Source organism: Aspergillus affinis, assembly GCF_023601865.1.
Source record: "Aspergillus affinis strain CMG 70 chromosome Unknown NODE_58_length_197389_cov_86_389201, whole genome shotgun sequence".
NCBI lineage: Eukaryota > Fungi > Ascomycota > Eurotiomycetes > Eurotiales > Aspergillaceae > Aspergillus > Aspergillus affinis.
Genome location: NW_026515839.1, coordinates 174,242 through 197,389, shown reverse-complemented (window position 1 = coordinate 197,389; position 23,148 = coordinate 174,242). Strand labels below are relative to the sequence as shown.

The 23,148-nt window shown below is 50.4% G+C and overlaps 7 protein-coding genes across 7 annotated transcripts; 1 reads left to right on the top strand and 6 right to left on the bottom strand.

Annotated features, from left to right (window-relative positions):
- Positions 1–78: 78 nt before the first annotated feature.
- KD926_008660 (RTA1 domain-containing protein) lies at positions 79–1,496 on the bottom strand (the record flags this gene model as incomplete). The annotated part of the gene is made up of 3 exons (XM_053101407.1): positions 79–261; positions 665–1,272; positions 1,328–1,496. 3 exons carry the CDS (start codon positions 1,494–1,496, stop codon positions 79–81), a joined length of 960 nt encoding a protein of 319 aa, XP_052955078.1.
- Positions 1,497–2,160: 664 nt separating this feature from the next.
- On the top strand, positions 2,161–3,435 carry KD926_008659 (Zn(II)2Cys6 transcription factor domain-containing protein; the record flags this gene model as incomplete). The annotated part of the gene is made up of 2 exons (XM_053101406.1): positions 2,161–2,226; positions 2,296–3,435. The coding sequence occupies 2 exons, from the start codon at positions 2,161–2,163 to the stop codon at positions 3,433–3,435; spliced, it is 1,206 nt and encodes a 401-aa protein (XP_052955077.1).
- Positions 3,436–3,592: 157 nt separating this feature from the next.
- Positions 3,593–5,233, bottom strand: KD926_008658 (tannase and feruloyl esterase; the record flags this gene model as incomplete). Its single annotated transcript, XM_053101405.1, has 1 exon — positions 3,593–5,233. The coding sequence occupies one exon, from the start codon at positions 5,231–5,233 to the stop codon at positions 3,593–3,595; it is 1,641 nt and encodes a 546-aa protein (XP_052955076.1).
- A 1,340-nt stretch (positions 5,234–6,573) lies between these two features.
- KD926_008657 (UDP-N-acetylglucosaminyltransferase) lies at positions 6,574–11,710 on the bottom strand (the record flags this gene model as incomplete). Its single annotated transcript, XM_053101404.1, has 3 exons — positions 6,574–7,203; positions 7,277–9,881; positions 9,936–11,710. The coding sequence occupies 3 exons, from the start codon at positions 11,708–11,710 to the stop codon at positions 6,574–6,576; spliced, it is 5,010 nt and encodes a 1,669-aa protein (XP_052955075.1).
- Positions 11,711–16,426: 4,716 nt separating this feature from the next.
- On the bottom strand, positions 16,427–17,185 carry KD926_008656 (60S ribosomal protein uL11; the record flags this gene model as incomplete). Its single annotated transcript, XM_053101402.1, has 5 exons — positions 16,427–16,440; positions 16,494–16,818; positions 16,894–17,014; positions 17,087–17,120; positions 17,182–17,185. 5 exons carry the CDS (start codon positions 17,183–17,185, stop codon positions 16,427–16,429), a joined length of 498 nt encoding a protein of 165 aa, XP_052955074.1.
- Positions 17,186–17,582: 397 nt separating this feature from the next.
- sec23 (GTPase-activating protein SEC23) lies at positions 17,583–20,220 on the bottom strand (the record flags this gene model as incomplete). The annotated part of the gene is made up of 7 exons (XM_053101401.1): positions 17,583–17,607; positions 17,666–17,859; positions 17,916–19,013; positions 19,064–19,534; positions 19,596–19,890; positions 19,944–20,074; positions 20,128–20,220. 7 exons carry the CDS (start codon positions 20,218–20,220, stop codon positions 17,583–17,585), a joined length of 2,307 nt encoding a protein of 768 aa, XP_052955073.1.
- Positions 20,221–21,013: 793 nt separating this feature from the next.
- KD926_008654 (DNA primase subunit PRI2) lies at positions 21,014–22,643 on the bottom strand (the record flags this gene model as incomplete). Its single annotated transcript, XM_053101400.1, has 2 exons — positions 21,014–21,775; positions 21,834–22,643. 2 exons carry the CDS (start codon positions 22,641–22,643, stop codon positions 21,014–21,016), a joined length of 1,572 nt encoding a protein of 523 aa, XP_052955072.1.
- Between the last annotated feature and the right edge of the window lie 505 nt (positions 22,644–23,148).

The window sequence follows — 23,148 nt, the reverse complement described above, 5'->3', positions numbered from 1 at the left end:
GTTTGTCAAGAAAGGCTGCTATCGGGTTGAATATCTTCTGGCCTTCGGTAGCCCTAGTAGAGGCTGCAGTAGTTGTCTTCAGTAGAGCAGCTTGTAGAGGCCCGCCTGGTTGGGAGTTATATGTTGCCATTTTAGCGACACGTGTCCCGTAGCGGTCAGATTGGGTGAAGCTTGGCCGTGGACGGGCGTCCCTGATCCCGGGCCCGGTGCCCGGAGTGAAAACCAGATATGAGTATTCGGAGGAGCTCTTGTCGAAATATCCTAAGCACGGTGCTTAGAATCGGTATAAGGGTTGTGATGTGTTGTTATGGAAAGGGTTGTGTTGGGTTGAGTTGGATCGCGATAACAGAGAGTCGCTATATAGTCACATGACTGATGAGCGGTCAACACTTTTTCTGCCTCCCCGCGATTCTGGCTCTCCTCTTCTACCCTCATTTGTCTATTTTCTATGATCAAAACCCGGTGTTCGACTCCATTCGTGATCAAATTGAATTACTCATGGCTACCTATATTCTCAAATAGGAACCCAAGAAAAATCGAGACCATCTTCCTAGTTGTACTCCGTACACAAACATCAATCCAGCAACCTGATAATCCAAACAAAGACTCAAGCCTTTGCCTGTACATCACACAATCCAACAACCTCCAGATGATTCAAACAAACCCGAAGCTCACCAGGATATCGATACCCAAATAAAACCATAACAATCCACATCAGCAGCGCATCGAAAACATAAAGAGTCCATTCATGACTCAACAGATATCCCTCATAACCCATAGCAAACTCCACCACACGGAAGATCGACCGGACCATGATGAGCAGACTGACCATATAGAGCGTATAGAGGTGCGACTTCCAGGGTAGGTCGGCGTTGAAGGCCTCAGCCGTGGTGGTGTTACGCATGCGCATTTGGAAACAGATTGCGGTGACGATGAACAGACCGAACATGATTACTTGGATGAGGAGGCCGGCGATGACGATGTTCTTGCCCATATTTGCCAGATCACTGTTCACCATCAGACCCGCGGCACTTCCCTGAACCAAGAAGGACAGGACGTCGCCGAGGACAAAGATCTTAGTGAGCCAGGTGACACGGATCAGCGAATGGTGCTCCGCCCTGACGGCAGTGATGATTCGACCCAGCACCATGTAGACCGAAGCGGCGAAGAGGGCAGGGCCGAGCAAGATGAAAACGTTCTGAATGCAGTACGGCATCATCCTTCCTGTCTTGTCATAAGCAGAGGCTCTGGCGCAGTAACCTATAAATTCGACTAGTGTCATCAGTCAGCTATGCCATCATCCAGCTGGAGGACTATGGGGACCCACAGAAGCCCCCAAGGGCAAAGCAGATGCAGAACCGGGTTTTCAGTTTCCATATCTTCCAGACATGGAATGCCGTTGCTGTGAGGAAGAGTATGATGAAGATAACCGCGGCCGCCCTCGAGGGCACATATTGCCAGAGGTAGAAGCCTTTGTATGTCTGTAACTCGGGCATTGTGGCACAGAGTGTATCACCCTCGAATCTCGTCGATAAATGTTGGAGTAAGAGGAGTATATAGAAGGGGATGAATAATGATTAACAACGGTCAATTGGTGCGGCGTCAGGTTAGAAGGTCTGCCCTGAGGAATACCTTGTACAGGACAGGCCTGAGTCTTCTTATAATGTCTGCCATGATAAGCTAGCATGGATTCCTGGAAGGCAACAGCCATAGCAAATTTTGATGGCTCTTGGAGGGGTGTTTATTCTTAGATAGTAGTCTACAAACCTGCCAATTGGTCTGTGCATACGCGTATAGCAGAGGTGGGTCCAGGCAATCTAAGTCCGGCACAAGGCAGGGTGACGGGTGTATTCCGAGTTGCATCCCCTCAATGCCTGGTCTTGTCTCAGGAAAATTTCATCCTTTCTCTCAACTCGAAGATTAAATACTTTGGTACGAAAAGAAAAACCTCGACAAGAGTGGCAATGGCACGTGGGAAACCGGTACCGAATGACTAATCGACCAATGTACTCCTGACGTCTTTCCATCCTTCCATCATGCTCATGTCCATCTTCTAGTATGCCCGAGGCCCTTGCCACTTACTTTTAGCCCTCTTGACCGATCATCCGAATACGATCAGCCCGTGACGATCAAGGTTCAGGCTCAAATCCAGCAACCGCCATGGCACGCCGAACCCACAAAAAGTCGCGAAACGGCTGCATCGAATGCAAGCGACGCCACGTGAAGGTACCACATACACACACACATAGAATCTATCACATAATCGTATCGGAACAACCCTAATTGATCATATAGTGCGATGAAAAACGCCCAACTTGTTCAAACTGTATCACGTCCGAGCGAAGCTGCGAGTACGCAGGTCTGGAGATCATATCGTCTCGACTCTCCCGAGCCTCTCGCTCAAGGAGCCGAACATCAGCATCCCCATCAACGGTGCCATCCATCCAAACACAGCCAGAGGCGTCCAATGAATTCAACATAGAAAGTTCTCCAGTGAACATGCTCCATATCGAACTCCTCCATCATTTTCTCACCTCGACTTTGAAGTTAATGGGTACCGACGGATTCCAACTCACTCCCGTCGACATCCTGAAATACGGCATATCAGCACCCTACCTCATGAACCAATTCCTAGCTCTATCCGCCCTACATCTGAGCCTTTCCCACCCTACCCAGCAGAACCAGAACCAGAAACACTACCTCCATCTAGCATCCCAACTCCAAACCCACGCCCTCTCCATCTACAACGCCACGCGACCAGAAATCAACCGCGAAACATGCGTCACCTCACTCCTATTCTCATCAATGATAGGAATCCACACCCTCTGCGACAGCCTAAACTACCGAGGCCCAACTCTAACCTCATTCCTCGATAAATTCATCGACTGCCTCCGTCTCCATAAAGGCGTGCGCACGGTAGCTCAGAGCTCATGGACTACATTGCGAGGATCGGATCTGGAGCCGCTACTAGCGGCTGGAGAGCAGCTGCCCCAGCTAGGCACAAGCCTGGACCCCGAGTTCACGAGCCTCTTGGGGCGGATCCGTGCGGCGAAATTGGGAAATGAACTAACTAACACGTACCAGCGAGCAATCGAGGCGTTGCAGTCGGTTCGTATTGCTACAACATCAACACTAGCAACAGCAGGGCCGAGTGAACATTCAAGAAACTACCTCATCACGTGGCCGACTCTCATTCCGCCCGAGTACATCGATACATTGGCACGAGGACAGCCAGAGGCTGTTGTTATCTTAGCGCATTATGCTGCTTTTCTGCATCATCAACGTAGCTCGTGGGTCTTCGGTGATTCGGGAAGATTTATCATTCAGAGTATTACTGCATATCTGGGTCCGTCTTGGGCGGAGTGGCTGGTTTGGCCTAACCAGGTACTTAACGATACTCCCTCGACTTCAGAAAGCAGAGCGATGGAACATTGAGCTACGCTTTGGGCCGAGCGAAAGAGCCAAAAGAATTATGTTCCAACGCCAAAATTCAAAGCGCATTCCACTGCAGCAGACTGATTCACTAATATTAAGGCACATAACCTAAAGTTCCCCAATTGTATGTACAAGATGGCTAACAATGCACAGAACATCACGAAGGCCGGTAAAATTGAAAAATATCTGCAAGCAGACCTTTATCCTTATCCTCGGCCCCCCTAGAAACGCACGCGAAAGAGCCAGCTTCTGAGGGATCCCCACCCACATAAGTCTGTCGGGAAGGATATGGACAGAGAGGCCTCACCGTTCCGTCGGCACTGCTAGCATTCAATCTCTCCGGAACGACACCGTCCTCAACCCAGGCAATAAGTTCCTTGAATATCTCATTGGGAAACGGCCCCGAGCCCCCCGCGCAGTGTCCGACTCCCGGGGCCTCGAAGAACCGATAGAACTCATGCGCCGAAGGATCGAGCTCAAGCACTTCCTGATAGTATGCAATAGTTCCATTAGGAGGAATGATTTCGTCAGCGAGACCATGCCAGGAAATCATCTTCCCGCCAGCGTCCCGGAACCCAGAAAGGTCCGGACAGGCGGTCCCAAGCATGGACTTGTATTCCAAGTCTGAAAGCCGGAGCGCGGCGAAGAAATCCGCAACGGTCATGTTCGCTATCGCAAAGTCGGGATCTTTGGCAACGAAATACGGGAACCAGTTGCTTAGAAGCGGGGTTGGTGCTCCTGAACATGTGCCGCTTGAGCAATTGGTGGTGACATATGCGCCGGTGAGCGAGGCGTCTTTATTCAGACCGAACCAGCCAATATTGTCTGTCGGGCTGTGTGGGCCGTCCCATGCTGCTTCTACAATATGAGCGCCTGCCTTTGTGAGCATCCGTGTTGTAGTATCATTGCAGGACACATTCTGACCCACAACACTGTGCGGGTTGAAGTGACACAGGTCCGGTGCCGAGATGACCCCATCTCTTACTCCATCCAACATATCACAGGCCTCGATCGCCGCTTTCGTGAAGGCATTGATTTCGCAAGGTGACGGATACACGCCAAGGTCATTCATGACCTGCTGCGCCCAGTATCCAGCCGGAATGAAGTTCTCAAAATTAATAGCCGGCGCCTGAGACAAGATCCCATCATACAGATCAGGATATCTCTGCGCAATCATCAGACCCTGACGCCCACCCTGGGAGCACCCAGCGAAATATGAATATGTCGGTTTCCGGCCGAAATACGTCTCGGTGATGGCCTTTCCAATGATCGTCATGTCATACAGAGACCTCGAGCCAAAGTTGTCCATAAGATACCAGTTGACGTTTCCAGGGCTAACAAGCACCCAGCCCCCTGGATGTTGAGCAACCGAAGGCCCGAACTCATGACCTGCATCTGTATCGATGGCCACGTACCCATCAACCACCGCCTGGGTCAGAAACAGCGCGCCAAATCCGGCACTGTAACCCCCGCCTCCCACTGCCTCGAGCTTACCATTCCAGTCCTTTTGTTCAAGTGGCAGCCAAACCTCCACGTTGACGGTATCGTTCCAGCCGGGATGTGTATACGTCACCGTGGTATTGCAGAAACTGATATGAGATGTTGTGACGAGAGAGCCCGAACGAACCGAACGCGCTGTATAGTTGTGGACAGCGTTCGCATTGATGCGGACCAACTCAGCGCCTTCCAACTCCGGGAATGCAAAGGAACTTGAACTACAGAACGGAGTACCACCGACAGAGCTCAACAGGGCCTGGGAAATCGACAATTCAACAGCGAATAGCATCCAAAACGACATCTTCGAATGTATAGAAGAGGGAAGAAGCACTGAAAAGGTCCTCACCAGTGGTAGAAAAGTCTTCCAAACAATGAGGGGATAAAAACAAGCATAAGACGAAATACACAAGAGAGGATAATTGTGAAACATACCTCTACCTTCTTAATATATAGCCATTAGATTACCCCTCACGCATCACTTTACTGTTGTAAGTATTAGTATGATCCTTGGTATGGATATCATTGACGATATAATTGGCGTTCGTCCCGGAGTATACTGCCAAACGACGCCAAAGAAACCTTGGAGCTATGCACGCCACCTATAAAGGCAGGACGTGCTACGGAACATGGGGAACGTGATCCTAACATCTTCGGCGGATATCCCCTTCCCCATACGCGTATCAAATCCAAGAGAGAAAGGATCCTCCCTCTCCGCGTATTGGAGGCAAATCAGGGAAATCAACTATCTAAATTCCCAGTCAGCTGCATGAAGTAACGACGAGCAAGTGAATATTGACGAGATATGAGAGGAATGTTCTCGGACGTGTAAAAACTCACGATAAGTGCAAGTCGTCTCCTAGACTGGAGCTTACATGGAAATACTACTTACTGCCTCAATTTCATTCACTCATCATCAACTTCTACCCAAGCCCCCTCTGCTCAGCCCTCAGAACCCAAACCCAAAACCAAACCCATATTCTATCACATATCACATAACCCCCAATAGAGTTTCCAGAACAATTCAACATATAAGCCGGTACCACTACTCCAGGGCATGTGATCATCTGCTTCGAGAGAACGAGAATCCATCCTCTGAATACCAGAACCTCTTCCCACCTAACCCCTAAAACAGATCATAGGCAATAGTGCATGATAGCCCAAGAAGAGAAGTAAAATGGAAAAAGAGAGGAAAAGAAAGAGAAGATATCCAACCAGGCTTGTTTGCATGTATCAAACCAGCCGGAAAAAGTCATAGTCATTGGATCCCGTTACCTAAAGACACACTCACTTAGTCACACACCCAACGCCAACATGCAAAAACCTAAATAGACAGGTATGAATATACCTTCCCATCCACCGGAAGTAAAAGCTATCGAAATGAACAGATCATGAAAAGAGTACAAAGTATAGATCGAAACATGCGAGTTGCACAGACCGTAGCCTTACATGTGAAAAAAGAAGACAATAGACCGAAGAAAATGTGACACCATTAGGACAAAGTCCAAACATGAGAAGGGAAACCGAAGAAAATAATAATAAAAAAAGTAATAAATAGGTGTAATATGAAGAAAGACAAAGTCAAAGGGCCACAGGAAAATAGAAAAGAAAACACGCTCAAGGGGTATATTCCAAGACGCAACATCATAACCATATATCACCTTCTTCGCCATTCACCCACCCTTTCCAAACTTGTTCGTAAGCATCTTCTAAATCATGGACCCAACGAGTGGTATCAAAGAGTTTGTTGGTCCATCTCCCATGGTATAGCATTTTGCGGACGTCCGACAGCCTGCCTCGGGCACGGCCGTGTCCACGTGACTCGTATTGCAAGTCCAGACACAAGCGGACTGCCTTGCTTTCATAATCATCATCGGACGTGGCGATTAGCTCCTCCCGGGCTTTTCGGCCATCATCCGAGTTGGGCAAGGCACTGTTCAAGATGCTGCTTGCCATGCGAGAACACATTTTGTATTTGTAACGAGGGAGCGTCAAGATTGGGGTCCCACTCCACAAGACATCCGTCGCTGTTGTATGCGCATTGCACTCAGGGGTATCGAGGAAGAGATCCAGGATTTTGGCCCGAGAGATGTGGGTGTTTTTCGGCGCAACATCCGTAAAGATGATCCGCGACGCGGTCTCTTCACCGGCCCAAGCAACTGCCGTTTCTTTAAGATTCTGTTCACCAAGGTCCGGGAATCTCAGAAGCCAAAGAACGGCGTTCGGAATTCTTGCCAATATACGCAGCCAGGTACGGAAAGTCGTGGGTTCAATCTGGAATAAGTGTCAGAACAAGCTATTTGCAACAATGTAATTTTCTGGCATGCCAGAGGGTAAAGGGCCTTACCTTGTATAGTTGATTGAAGTTACCGAGAATGATTGCGTCGTCGCTGAGGTTTGGGAACAGCTCCTTGCGCATGCGCCATCTCTTTTCTTGTTCCTGCTCCCAGGAAAGAGGTCCATCTTGACTGTCGGGAGCACTTTGTCGATGGTCGCAGCAGAAGAATGTCGAACGGGTGAAGACAATCTTCTCGCCGTAAACCCAATCCTCAAGATCCTCTCCGTGGTCTTCCTCTAATAGTCGGTCGTCGATGCGTGCGTGGCGTCGACCGGGAGAAAGCGTCTCAGGCGGTATGGAGATATTGTCTGCAAGGATATAATCACACCATTCAGCACCAAGGGTACCGGCAAATCCCATGAACGACATATGGATTGGCGCAGGGCGTGCTGCGAAGACTTCGTTTCGGGCGCCTCGAGTGTAACCGTTTAGATTGATGAGAATGTGGATTCCGTCTGCGACGATTTGCTTCACCAATCGGTCGACCGGCCATCCGCTTGCATCGTGGAACACTGGCGCTTCCTTCTCAATCTGTTGGCGGTGAATCGATTTGTCACTTGCGGTGGTGGCGTAACAGTATGCTTGGACTCTTGAAGGGTTATGCAGCCCGAACACAGATTGCATCAGATGAGCAAGAGGGTGATTGTTAAAATCTGAGGACACATATCCGACTTTGAGACACGGATTTGGCGGCGGCGGTGGCGGATAGACGGTGCCTGGGAGCCAGGGAGACCTCAGAGTTGAAGAAGATATACGGAGTCCGTTCCGCTGCGAGATCTGCCGAATCTGTTTCGCCGAGAGTGGACAGGTGAATGTGTGGAAAGGCAAGACGGTGGGAGCATTGGGAGCCGTTAGTCCTGGGGGCAGCTGAGGACGTCGATACTTGGACAGAGGATATTCTTTGCGGCTGACGTAAAGATCCTGATACCACTGCCAAGTGATTGACCTGGTAGCGCGCTCCACCAGCTTGACAATTCTCGAACCTTCCCATTTCTTCCCGGCCCAGAACTGGAGGATAGAGGTCATGGCCTCGGACGCAAACCGCCGACTCTCCAGCGCGGGAGTCAGCTGCGCACACAGCTGCGCGATCGTACTGGGTGTAAGTAAGCCGCGGCCCCAGGTTTCACCTTCTCCAAGTTGTCGGTCAACAATGTCAACTACACGCTTGATCCAACCTGTTTCGTTGCTGTATGCATCTCGGAGCATTCCTTGCTCATCGACGTGCCACCGGTCCCGGAATCCATAACCGTTAACAACGCCTCCTCGACCGACCCAGTTGCAGACCGAATTCAAGGCATTTGCCAGTCCACAGACGGCTTCAGCAAATTCGGGATTTACCTTGACAGCCCGCTTGTAGTACGAGATCGCATCATTGACCTTACCGGCGTCTTTGACAGCATTTGCCAAGTTCGCCAGGGCAATGTCAAAGTTACCATCACATTGCACGGCCTGTTCATACATTCGAATGGCGGCCTGGAGCTGGCCGATGTCCTTGAGCAGACTACCAAGATTCGTATAGAGGTGAGCATGACGCGAGTCCAGGTGCAACCCATAGTTGTAATATGCCAATGCCAGTGAAATACCGCTGCCAGGGATCACCCCAGGTATTTCGGGATGCTGCATCTCCCCGCTGGATCGAGCGAATCCTTTCTTTGCGGCATTGTTCTGGATACCAGCAAGCAAAATACCGACATTGTTTGCGGTTGACGGGCTGGGCTGAAGAGAAAGAGAGAGGTAGTAGAGGGCAAGGATGTCCCGAACGCCCGGTGCCGTCCTAGGAGCACCCGAGGATGAAATGTTCGACATGCCATCCTGATAAATCTTGGCCAGCGAGAGCAGTGAGTTGCTCGTAGTGGACACGGCTGCCTTCCGCGCCAAGCCCTCTGCAACATACTTTATGCCCGGAGGAGTCCCGCAAGGCACAAATACTAGCTTCGAAGTCTGCAAAGCCTTATCAGGATAGAGAAGAATGGTTTCCGAAGAGGAATGCTGCTCCGGTGCTGGATAACCTTGAGGCGAATCTTGGGAGAAAGCGGCAAATATCTGTTTAATCAGGCTTTGGATGCCGGGGCGTCTTCGCCCGGCTGCAACCAAAATGGCGTCTTCGAAAGCGGCCGCGGCCGCCGCATTGTCACCTAGTGCATAGAGCATGTTGCCCTTTGCATGGATAAGCGCCAGCATTCGACCGTTGTCGCAACCAGGTATGGCGTAGCCGCTAGAACCAAACCCGGGGGATTTGGGCTCTGTTGAACGAGAGGTGGCAGATGCCGAGTGACCCAAGTCATCATCGTAATCGAATGATGCCTTTTCGTAGGAGCCAAGATCCGAGGTGCTCGATGCTCTGCTATCTGCGTCGCTCTCAGTCTCGCTGGCATGTTCATCGGTGGTGAACCAGTCTCCATTCTTGGAGCACCGCAGGGAGTTCTGCACGAATTCGATGATGTTGACAGCTTCTTTGCCACGATGGCTGCCACATAAGAGACCAATAAGGTGCTCGACAGCCTCAAAAAAGCTTGGACGAAGTTTCACGGCACGGAGCCAATGCTGGAGTGCTTCCTCCCGACGATCCAGTGCCAAAAGCGTGGCCGCTAGATTTGATATGGCCTCGACATGCCTAGAGGGGTTAGTCGTATGCGCGTAATTCACAACCTTTGGGGTGTTCACTTACGTTGAATCCCTGTTTATTATTCTGGTGTACCACCTCGTAGCCTTATGGTAATCGCCAAGGCCGTAGGCAAGACACCCTCCAAGCAGCATTCCATCGATCCATTCCCAGTTACTCTCCATGCAAAGATGCGAAAGCATTTCCAAAGACGAGACGGCATTTGCCGTCGCGGAAGTCTCATTACCAAAGGGTGCGATGGGAAGGCGAGAAAATGAAGACGCCGCAAACCGCCCGGTATGGCGGAGTCGGTCCAGCATTTGGGCGTCTGACGTCACTGCTTGCTGGGTGTTGGCGAGCGAGGGGCGACCGGGTCGACGATAGATGTCATTACCTCCAACATTGTTTGAAAAGTTGGATTTTTGCAGATGGGGAAGGTCGTACTGGCTCGAAGGATAGCTGTTGTGGCGAGTAACTTCCGGTGCACTAGAATGTGAGAAATCGAGCCCAGGCTGACGTGGTGGTTTGGGATAAATGCTGGGTTTGAGAAGGCGCTGGTTTTGGATATCACCGCCGGCTGAAGACATGCTATTTCTTCGCGCCTGGTGGATAGATGCCAGAAGATCAACATAGACACTATGAGCCCAGGACAAAACCTTTTCCTTGAATTCCACATTCGCCGCACGCGCATGAGGAGTAGGGCCTGCATTTTGAAACCCTTGCCCGGTCGAGTTGCCCTGCCATGAGGGCGTTGTTTCGTGATTATGCGGGCGCGACGAGTATCCGGCGCTGATGGTACTCTGGCGCGTGCGCAAAGGAAGGATACGCTGCGAGGAGTCGAGAGGCTTGTGGTCTGAGTGTCGAGGAGGGAAGTTGTTCTTCACCGGGGTGTCATGATTAAGCATTCCTAGCGGATTTTGATTCCAAGCCAGGCCCAGATCAGCGTGGGTATTCGAAGGTATGGAGGTTCGGTTAAATTGAGGTTGCCCCGCGTCGAAGAACTGGAGGTTAGCCGGGGTGAGTTGTTTAGAGAATGGATTGGGTGAATTAAAGCGCGGCTCTCTGAATGCCACAGGGCGATAGGGAATATAGACACCATCGGGCCAATAGGGTCCATATGGTCCGGTACCCGCCGAGGCCGTGGGACCACCGCAAGGCTGGAGGGTTGCTGGAAGGACCGTGGGGACATAAGAGCCATTCTGCCAGTAGAACCGTTGCTGGGAGGGCTGGAATGGCAATGACTGATTGAGCAGCGAGTCCACTCCAGGTGGATAGTTCAAAGAGCGAATCCAACTAGCCCCAGTCGGGCCGTGAAGCATGTCCGCAGGGGGAGCATTAACCCGGTTCGAATCATTCTTATAGACCGGCGGGAAGTTCATGTGTTTCGCGGATGATGATTGATCCAAGGAAGGTTTACCCCAGGTGTCCATCGAGAACCCAGTCTGCGGGGGCACCATCTGAGCAGATTCCAAAGGCGACACTAGGATATGCTTGGTTGCTGGAGGTTGAATCGTGGTATCCCCGGGGGTTCCATCGTAACCGGCTGCAAGGGTTCCATTGGGTGTCTTTCTCCTCAAGGCATGCTCACCAACGCTTTTTGAACCGGAGATCTGGGCGGCGGCATCGGGAACTCCGAGGCGTTGAACAGGATGGTATTGTAATCGAGTTCGAGGTACCGACTGATAGGACGAGGTTTGGTTGGCATCGGTGCGATTGAGCGTTGCGGGGAAAGAGGTCGTGATATTAAAGTCGTGGGGGACATCAGCGGCGTCGGGACCGTGATAATGATTAAGGTGATGATGTGGTTGAACAGGCGGAAACGGTGCTACCGAAGGCAACATCTTGAATGTAGAGTGACCGGGGCACTCTTCTCTTCCCTCACTCACCGGATTCAACAGGTATTATGCAATGAGGACGAATGATGACGGGGAGATTATAAAGGTCAAAACGAAAAGCAAAGCCGACCGAGAGTCAAGAGTGAGGAGTTTCGTCGATCAAATATCGATAGCGGTCAAAGATTCAAGACACGCACGTTCAGTCTTGCTGGATTTTCAACAAGCATCCTCCTTGAAACGTTTCCTACACTTCATCCTGGACTTGAGCCGGCTCACTTAACGCGACACTTCAGCGAAGCGCCCCACGGCTTGTCTCTGGGTTCGACATGAACGCAGATTGTATCGACGATAGGCTAAACGAAGGAGGACTTGAAGACGGCGAGGAGACGTAGGTGGTGGCAGCAAGAACGAGGAAGGTCAGTCGGCTCGGGGATACCATCCAAAAAGCACCCGGATTCCTGAAGAATTAAAAAAAAAAAAAGGAAAGTCAAAAAGAAAAAAGAAAGCACGCAGGCGAGTAGCTTCGGCGGCACTATTTGCTGTTTGAGTCCGTTGAGAGGTGAAGAAGCGATGCAAGGGAGGAAAGGGATCGAAAGTCGCAGCCCTAGTCAGCTTTCAGAGAGCACCCACACTGACGCAGGTGTCCGCAAGACGCGATCAATCACCAGAAGATACCACGCTTGGCAGAAATGTTGTACTCGGCGCGAAGGGAAGGGGGTGGGGGGGGGGGGGGAGGGCAGAAAAATAAAAAGAAAAAGAAAATAAAAAATAAAAAATAAAAAAAAGGTTATGAGAGACAGAGGGAAATAATAACTGGGTACTAATAATAACAAAGACAAGACACAATCCGAATCAGGGAAGCGATAGTGTAGCAGAGGAGTTGAACATGGCACCACTAGTAGATCGGTTTAAGATTATCCTTTGTTCCTTCGGATTTTGATTTTCGCCCTCTCAAGAATCGAGATTGAGTGATCGATGCGCCGTTGAATGGTTGAACCGAGAGGAGCAGGAATATTGGCTAGAAGAGAGGATTGAAGAAGAAGAAGAAAGAAAAAAAAATTATTAAAAGAAAAAGGATGCCTAAGGAGCAAGGCAGGAAGGAGCGGACGCAGGGCGTTTGAGGCGGAGAAGATCCAACGGCCGGCGGAGAGTTACAGACAATACAAATGAAGAGGGAGGGGAAAGGACAAGAGAGGATCACCAATGACGATGAATAGCGCAGGACAAACCGACGAGTCCGGGGTAGGAAAAGGAAAATTGAGCCAGTCAAGAGTGGCCTTGAATACGCGCTGGGGGAGTTCTGTATACTCAGAAGTAGGAAAATTGAAATATTAGAAAACAGGACGAGTGAGAGCGATGGAGCATCGTCATTCAATTCAAACAGAGGGAAGGGAAGCGGGATGGGGCTATCATGACAGAGCGGAGCTTCACAAACGAAATCAGTGGGCTGGAAGCCTAGAGCTTCCCCGTCGGAGGAGGGGGGGTTCTTTTTTGGGTGGAAGAGTGGAAGAGAGGAGGAGGAGGGGGGCAGAGAAAGCGAATTGGTGTGGATGGGGCAGCGGGAGTGGAGCCAATGGCGGCCGGATGGTCAAAAGGTGGGTGGGGGGAAAGAACCCACTTCTTACTGCGTTGGGCTTGGGCGCCTAGACAGATTATGTGGCTTGTGAGCTGCCTCTGGGCTGATGAGACTTGGTTGAAGAGACGGGTGTGGTGTTTACAAAGTGCAGGTACAGACTGTGTACTGTAGACTATGGTGTAGCAGCACATACTCCTAGGTATCAAAAAAAAAGGTCGGAAAAATAAAAAGAAAGAGAGAAGGAAAAAAAAAAAAAAAGAAAAATCGAAAAATGAGAACCCGCCCAGACCCCCTCCCAAAATAAAATTAAAATTAAAAAAAAATACGAAAATCCATCACATCCTGGTCCCACCCATACGATCCAACGGCGAGGATGGACCAGAAACTAACCACTTGGGCGCAGTAGCAAATTCGGATTCAGGCCTGTTTAACGTCAGTGGGACCGCCTTTCCAGACCCCCCGGGCCCCAGTGGCGCCCGCAGTTGATCAAGCCTTGGGCCTTGAGAGGGTTTGTTTGGAGCGCGCGGATGGCCGATCTGGCACCTTCGGTGGATTGCGGTGGAGTCGCTGGCTGCAAGTTGGTCTTTGGCATGTTTTGTCTTGGGGGAAAAGTCTGGAAGATAAAATTGAAAATTCCTATTCAGATTTAGGGAGGGGGTCGTCTGTTTGTTCTCTTTTAATTCTACGTGATCGTAAATTTTTTCTGGACCTGGTCTGTTTGATATTGGGGCGCAAATTATACCTACCGGTGCCGATAATGGAGTAGACGCGTTGACCGGTGGATGATAGCAATCCATTAATCCTATATTACATGATATTATTGCATACAATAATATCATATATGAGGTGCGCATATTTCCATAGATGCGAGCATGGAAAAACACAGCCAAGAGACACAAATTAAACTCCGGGGAAATTAATCCAAGACGGTCGATCCGGATGCGAAAGGATAATGACGGAAGAGCGAGAGAGGCTCAGACACTTGGCCACAACAGTCAGCGCGTTTACTTCTGCAGCCTCGATGCAGCCAGAGGCTGAAAAAGCAATGCACATGCCAGCAAGAAATCAGGCGAGGATATCAACGGATCGAAACTCTCCCTCTCAGGGGGTGGGCTTGCTCCGTCAACTATGCAGGAGACACCCATGGCTTTGATAGCGATCTTTGATAATGCAACGACAGGGGCATCTGGCGGCCTCCCTAGACCTACAGTACACCGAGTAGAATCCCAAACAAATCAATCATGTTCAGACGCAATTAACTAAAAACAAACCCGAAGAATCACAATCGGAACCGATGCTGAACTAACTAGTCGGTCCAGCTCAAAATCCATACCGGGAGTGGAGTTGAGTCCTAAACTTTTCCATCAGCCAGTTTTTCATCGCTGTCCATTCAGGCCGGCGCAATTCAGCCATCGCCCCCATCCAGCGCCTTCCTGCTGGTCAGACCGCATTTCATTATTTCTGATAATAATAATAGTAATAATCATAAACATAATATTTCAAATAAATTATTACTGATATGGTGTCGTCTTTGTTCTCTCGCCTGCCCAGACCCAGGGTCTACGAGAGCGGGAATACGGGGCCGCTGGCACCGATCAGCCATGTCACGACTCACGACTCACGACTCACTCCCTCACGAGCGGTCTGACGATGGTCGATCGGCAAAGTCTGCCAGTTCGTATGATGATTGTTTAAAAATACTCTTATCCCCTGCCGACAACGGAATACTCCGTCGCCAGATGGAATTTCTGCACTGGTTCCACGTTCCAGGAGCAGGTGAGAAAGCCGAGGAATGACAGAATGGCAGGGCAAGGTCAGAAAAGAATGGTAAGATCGTCGAGGATCTGACTCATCGCTCTCACTTCCTTGCCTGCTGCGTCAGACATGCGGGTTTATCATCTTATGTATGTACGACCGGGCGTCGCTTTGTTCGTGCTGATAGCCTGATACCCACTCCTGGAGAGACGACGGTATCCTGCCAACGCGAGTGTACAGCGTAGATAGTCGAGGGGATGAAGTGTACTTACACACAGACCGACCGACATTGTTAATGTTGACATGGAAGTGACGGTCTCCATTAATGCTGCATTTGCCCCAAGACGCACATGTATCCCAGCGCGTATCAGGAACCCGACCGCAATGATCATCCCAGTCTGTGTGGGGAGCATGGAATCTTCGGTGTGTCCCTCCCGCCGCTTTCGCGACCAGATAATAATAGTAGTGGGAAAATTTACAGTGCCACCATCCTTTGCCTTGTATCACAGGGATTACCCCTGGGACTCATGATGTTATATTCCGGCAGAGACAAGAGGGGCAAATGCAGCGGGGAAAAAAAAAAAAAAAAAAAAAAAAAATATTTAAAGAAAAGCAAAAAAGAGCAGAGGCGGTAACTACAAGGAGGCTAGGCAGGCCGTTCGGGATTTAAAGAAGCCATGTTTCAGATCATATCTCAGCATCCAGGAACAATATCTCCCAGACATTACGAGATATCGGTCCGAGATCGCTTGGAATACGGAGAACAAGTATATTGCAAGTACTCCGAAATCTTAGGCAGATATCCAACGAGAACTCAGAAAGCAGCTTGTCGATTTTACCGAATATTGAACATTCCACACAAATAATCATCTTCATTGAATTTTACGAACGTGTCAAAAACACGCAAGACTAAACTATTACGAAATCCTCGAGACATAAGCCAAAGGGGGTGTTTGTGATGTTGACCGGATAAATGGACCACTGTATCCACAGAAAGATGCACGAGACATCCTGCGAAGATACCGCGGTGAGTAGTAGGTCGAGTTTAATCTTCCTTGCTTAAAATAAGCTTATACCACGATGCACTCAGTCCAATCCAGGCCCGAAGGCGGGAAAGGGACAGTACGAGCCAGAGTGTTGCAAGGGTTGTGTTTTGAAGGGGGTTGGTGATTGCCCATGTTCCGACTCGCATTGATGGCAAGTGAAACGCGGTAATCACAGAGGGAGAAGTTTGTACAAGCGAAGAAACACCGGAACAAGCATCAATTTGCAGAACACAATTGGGAATCTTGTCATTACTTCGTAAGATAGGGGTTGTTGTCAAGAGATGATCATATTCTCCTAGCTAGCATGTCGACATGAAATCATGACCGCCGGGGTATATTGACCATTTACTCGGAGGGGACTAGGTAAACGTTAGTATTCGCGCGACGCACGATGGAATTGAACTCGACTCACTGTCAATCTCGCCAGCCTTGATGTCGTCAGAGACATCCTTGGGGCTGCGGCCATCAACCTGGCAACCAACGGAGAAAGCGGTACCGAGGATCTCCAGGACGGTACCCTGGAGCTCCTTAGCAAGAGAGCGGAAGCGCATCTTGCGGGCGATCTCGATGATCTCATCCAGAGGGACGGACTTGTTGTGCTTGATGTTCTTCTCCTTCTTGCGGTCACGGGGGGGCTCCTTAAGAGCCTTGATGACGAGCGAAGAGGCGGAGGGCACAACGGAGACGGCAGCCTGACGGTTCTGGATGGTGAGACGCACAGTCACACGGAGACCTTTCTAATAACCGCGGCATCGCATGTTAGCCATCTGATCCATAGCACACAATCCATTTCGACTGGGGACAATCCTTACCCAGTCACCAGTGTTCTTGGCGATATCTTCACCGATCTTCTTGGGGGACAGACCGAGAGGACCAATCTTGGGGGCCAGGGCAGACTGGGCACCGACCTCACCACCGGTCACACGGAGGTGGCTTCAGCAATTGTTAGTGTCATCGCGACAAATTTTGGGTAGGTTCGAGCGACCTCAGATTTGCGGAACTTACATGATCTTCACCTCATTGGGATCAAACTTGGGAGCTACACCAAGTCAATCAGAGGTTAGTGCGCCATTAGAGACAGCCAAGGAGATGATACTTACGCATGGCGAGTGCGAAGGTCGTCGATCGTCCTTGGGGTTGTTGTTGGTTGGGTTGGTAGGTACAAGGAAAGAAAAGAAAAAGGTTGAGCGGAAGTCGGAGAGTATTTAGCTGGGTCCGCACCTCAGGCTAAGCGAGGCGTCCAGACTAAAAAGCTCGCTAGGGCTCAAACCCACCTGAATCACGTGATATAGACGGGTGACCGTTGAGGGCTAGTGTACTTTTCGTGCAACTACAGAACGGATATTGGTTGACAATTCATTCACTTGATCTAAAAGGTTGCTATATTTCTGGGTAACTAAGCGAATAAAAAGACAATAATAACCGCTAAACATACAAATGACCTGTGAGGGTCGATATGCGACCACTCCTTCCGCTCTTCATGGTCATTACCTCGTTAGACCTAGCTAGTTCCCGAAACAGCCAGCCTGGATGACAAGTTAGTTTGTGTCTAGCAGATTACTAATAGTTTCAATGAGTACTTACTTCATGAGGTGGTCCATGAATGTTTGCAGCGATACATCGTCGGTGAAGATGGTCTGCGATGTAACACCACCCCCATATCCACCCGTCGTGTGCGTAGTGGAGGGGTTCAGCTTGGACAAGAGGAAACGGGCCTGAGAGCCACCGGCGTCGCAAACAATGAACCGGGGCAGTGGGAAACGGTCGGCAATAAGTTCCTGGTGTGGATAATTAGCGTGGGTCTGGATAAACCATCAATGGAGGGCAAACAAACCCTAGCGTCCTCCTTGGGCTGCTCGAGAAGAACCTTAAGGTTTTCGTATCCCTCCTGTTCATGGTAACCTGCCTTCCTCCATTCCGCGATGGTCTCTCCGTGGAAGATGAGGATATGGAAGAAGGTGTCCAAAAGAAGAATATGGGCAGGTTGAATAGAAGCCGAATCCAGAAGAACGGGCTGGCTGCCTTCATGCTCCAGAGAGTAAGAATCCAGCGTCGGCTGGATCATGACAAGCGAGTCGCCCACGTCTTCGTGGTTCAGGACATGTCTGTAGAAAGCCGTCTCATCAGGGGAGTTGTTAAACACCTGCAAGAACTGGCTTCGGCGAAGATGGAACATGAACTGGGGATAGAGGGTGAAGTTCTTTTCCAAGCGGAATGAAGTTGGGTCGTCCTTTCGGTAGTCGGCGAAGCGGGAGCAGAGTCGAATCAGCATCCGGTCAACCCATCTGAGCACATCGGGACCGTCGTCAACTTCGGCCTTGAAAACCGCGATACGTGCCATGAGAACCGCAGCAGCTTCCTGGTCGAATGATTGCGCAAGCGTGGGATCACCGGCAGGGCCGCTCAGAGTCCGCGCGACAGTGGTTACTCGAAGATGATAGGTTCCGGAGGAGTGCTGGTAGTAGGTAAGGAATTGCATCATTCCCCTTTGAGGGCCCGGCTGGACCGCAGCTGGCCCACCCTGGTTGGCGATCTCGAAGTAGACACCGTAACTTGATGCGGGATCAATACCACACATCTTCCACGCGCAGGTGTTGCCGATACCACACTCGGTCTCGCCGACAGAGCTGGATTTCTTGTTCAGGGAGACAGCATGACCAATAAGTCCAGTGACCTTCAGCTCCTTGGTAGTGAGAACCTCAAGGGAAGCGTTGAAGCCCATCAACAAGTTGTCGTTTCCGTCCTTATCGAACACTCGCACAAAAGACTGCTTGAACTGCGATGACGTGAAACTATCTGTCAGAAGCATGTGTCCTCCGGTGTAATTTGATAGGTTCTTCATTTCCAGAAGACCGACTTGGTCGAGACAACCAGCGAAAACATCAACAACATGTCCGTTGTTTGCGGCACGCTTAGCCATGTTATCATAGAACTATACTAATTAGTATCAAGCTCCGCGCAAAATGCTTAGGGTGTGCCTACCTTGATGGCCTTCTTGTAGTACTTGATGTTGTCGCGGTCAATGTCGTGGTGAGAACGGATAGGTTCCTTCAACTCAGGTCCAACAACATGACCCGGTCCCTCAGTGGCTGCACCGCTCGTAAACAGCATGATGCGCGCACCAGCGTTCTGGAAGGATGTCTCGAGCAAACCGACCGCGACGCCCAAGGCAACACCAGTACATCTCAAGGGTCGCTTGTCATTGGCAACGGGCCAGGGATCGCGCTGCATCTGCTCAAGGACGTTGGTGATCTGGAACTCGGCCTGCTGAACAGGCAGAAGGAACCGTGCTGCCGGTCCAAGAGGAGGGCGGGCGGGTTGATGGGGCATGTTGGGACGCAGCCCCGTGGCAAGGCCCAGCATCTCCTGAACTTGCTTCGCAGCATATTCCTTGCTTCCACGGAAAACGTACGACTTAGCACATTCAGTGTAGCCGAGCTCGTGAACTTGTGCCTATATGCAAGTCAACAACGCAATTTCCACCAACGGTGCAACTGTTCTCCTTGTTCCATACCATTGTACCGAATGTGATCAAGCCAACCAGAGCATTCGCCGGCAGCAGTGACAGACTCATGATCAGCGAATCCTTCAAAGCCTTCAGGCTGTCTTCTTCTTGGCAGGTATCGACGACATATAGGAAGATAGGGGGGGCGGGGGCGGGGCGCGCCAGTTGGTACTCGATAGTCGTACTCATGGGATGAAGCTCTGGAGGTATCGTGCTTTCGGTGATATCCTTGTAGTGAGGCGGCAAAGGATTGCGCATAAGACAGAAGGGACAGATCCAAATGCGAGCGCGCACGTCAACATTGCTATGGGATGTCAGCCATGAGGTTCGCATCAAATCACGGAGTATAGGTCGTACGCGTAGGGGTTCAGAACAGCCCGGCAAGGCGGTTTGCAGGTAACCGGCTCGTACTGCAACAACGGGGCATCGGTCTTCTCCTTCAGAGGGGTGTAAACAGCACCAATGGGGACCACGAGTCGGGACGCTTCCTGTAAACCAATCAGTCGATCATGTAGAGAGATGTCAAAGCATAGAAACGAACCATACGAGTGCTTGGAAACGTGTTCCAGCTGAGTCTGATTCCATCACGGTCCTCGACATCGCTCCATTGGTCCTTCAACGCTTCATAGTCCATGTTGTCGGAATGGAGAATGGGACTCGGTAGCTCGGGGGATAGGGGGGGTTATCGAGTGGGACTGAGGCTGGTGCAAAAGCAATTCTCTATCAGGTCGCAAGTTATAGAGTAACAGGAAACACTTAGATCATAACCCAGTCTCAAGATGGGCAACGCCGACAGCTGTTGTCCGAAGACTAATGCGGGGGAACAGGGAGTATGTTGTGTGAAGCTGTACTTGTTGGCATGAGGCCAGGTTGCAGCGTTTCGGGTCGGCCTCGACTGCCGTAGCCCGCGCTAGTGGCCTTTAAAAACCCGGCGGCGTCCACATTCTTTTTTTCTTTCTTCTTTTCTTCTTCATGAATTTCTTAACGCCGACGACCTTTACTATTTAGCAACTTCGGTCTCCCAATGACGAAGGTGTTTTCGAGTCGAGCGAAGAACAATTTCGACCCGTTGCTGGGCACCTGGCTTTGAAAGGTCGTTATGATCCTTTTGGATAAACTGGGAATCAGCAGAGGTTACAAACCTATTCTTGCATTAATGGCGTGCAATTTTACTTCACCTATAGCGGCGCAACTTGTAATCCTCTTACGTCCGATGGTTCGAATTTGGAAAAACCTTGAAAATTAGATCTCGTAGTATATTTACTCCTAATGCGCGTTGAGAATATGAAAGGAAGAAAGGGATAAAAAGCAATCCGCATTTGTCTCCATGGCCCAACCCAAAACGCCTCATGAAAACACTTCGCAGGGGTAAAGGAATAATCAGCATCAACCGTATCACTGCAATCATGGACCTATTACGCAGACCCTTAAGCATTCTTGGGAGCTTTGCCTGCCTGTTTAAGGAGGTAGCTCCGCTTGAAGTAAGTATTGGGGTGGACAATAGTGTCCAAGTCCGTCTGACTCCATGATCCGTCCTCTTTGACTCTCTTGATGTCCGATTTATGAGCCCACTCAAAGACTCGGTTACAAGCAATATGGTACCGAGTCTTTTCGACGTCTTCTCGTACACCCCGGAGCAGATCTTTGTCATGGACACCTGTCGACTGAAGAAGCCCAATAAGGTTGTCGACAGAGAAATGTCGGTACGGACAGCCATGAGTCTGGCCAGCACCGGGGTTGGAATCGCTGAGGATCTTTTGGCACGAATAGGGAGGGTATCCTCGCCCCCTGCGGTTGACGTCGCCGCCGACATCTCCATAAGCGTGGCGGACGTTGTACTTGTATCGAGAGTTAAACTCGTCGTCCGTAAAGCCCTTGAAGGATTGGCGCCAGAAGAGAATGCACTCCTCCAGCGATAATCCAATACCCTTGAGGAACAGGGTGTACTGAAGACGGCCATAATGCTTGAGGTGATTGTTCTTGCGCAGCGACATGTGCAAACTGCGCATACAGAGCGGGAAATGCTGGGATAATTTGTCGACATTACCGGCCGTGATTGGAGCACCGTCGACGAAGCCTTCCCCTTCGGAGTACGTTGATTCTGCGCTTCCGAAATTCTTCGACAGATGATCAAGGATAGGCGTAAGTCGATCATCCTCGTCTAAGCGCGGCAAGGCTCGACTCGTAAGCTAGGTATCATTAGCTCTAAGGTTTAGTGGTACGCGACCTCGAAATTGCAACGCATACCTCAAGCGCACGCTCCAGTCGAGCGGTAAACTCCGCAATGATCATACTCAATTGTTCTTTGCCGGGAACGTATGCCTTTCCTTTCGACATAAACACCGAACGCTTTTCGACCAACTCTGGGACCCTCTCCCAATCCACCTTGTACCACGCTTCTTCATTAACGTGGCGCAAACCCGGTGTCGCGCCTATGAGGTGTTCCGAAAGGGCATCCCTTTCATCATCGCTAACAGGATCCCAATCGAGACTAAGACTTTCTATAAAAGCACGCTTCTCTTTTGTGTCATCTTGTTGGAACCGAAATCTGAAGAGCATCGTTTCTGCCCGTGCGAATCGCCGGCGGAGTTCCTCCGTGGCAGAGAATGCCAATCGAAGGATAAAATGCGAATAGTGATCTTTCTGACGCTCATTTTTCAGTCGCGGGTCGGCAGCTCCGAGAGTAGAGGAAGTGTTCGAGGAAAGGGGGAGGTATTTCTGAAGTAGAGGTGTGATGTGCTGCGCAGTTTCGGCGGGCGACTTGTTTCGATAAGAGCAGGCCTCAATTTCAGCCAGAACTATTTCATACGCTGAGCTTCCAAGTTTCCATAGAGACACATTGAATCCGAGGATGTGGAATCGCATACCTTTTAATCTATCAATAGCCCATTGTTCAAACTGTTCCAGCGTAATCTCTGCAGTCGGTGGGATCTCGTAGAAGTTCAAACGGTGGGGATAGTCCTGCTGCTTGAATATCGGGACGGCGAACTGGGTCTTTTTATGGTCGAGATTCGACCGTCGCTTCGGGTCGACCCTCTGGAAGTCCTGTCTAATCATCTTGGACGGCGGTGGTGCGACGTCTATCCCAACCAAGAACTCGTCTTTGGTGTTGAAATCATACCTCTGTTCTGCTGCGGCCCGCCCGTCGCGACTCTCGCGCGCCGCGTGGGGAAGCGCGTCACAGTCACGTGAGCACCGCCAACCGAGGACTAATTAATGCCAACCGGCTAAACCCGTTTGTTGAAGGTCGGAGTCGGTCCTTGCTTGTGATCGAAGCAGTATGAGCCCGAGCATACACTATGGAGGATCTCCGCTATAAATGACAGTCTCAAAAAGGGATCTTTCATCTTTGACTTCCTATTCCTGACCCCTGTTCACTCAACCCCGAACAACTCATTCTCATATTAAGGGCCTGAGGCACCTGCGATATCGCCCACCGGAGATAAGTCCGATACGAGGCCCGTTCACCGACTGCCTAACCGGGAAAGCATCTATAACCCCACGGAATTTGCGCTTCCCCGGTTTGATGCAACCTTCCGAAACCTTGAGCTTTCAACTATAA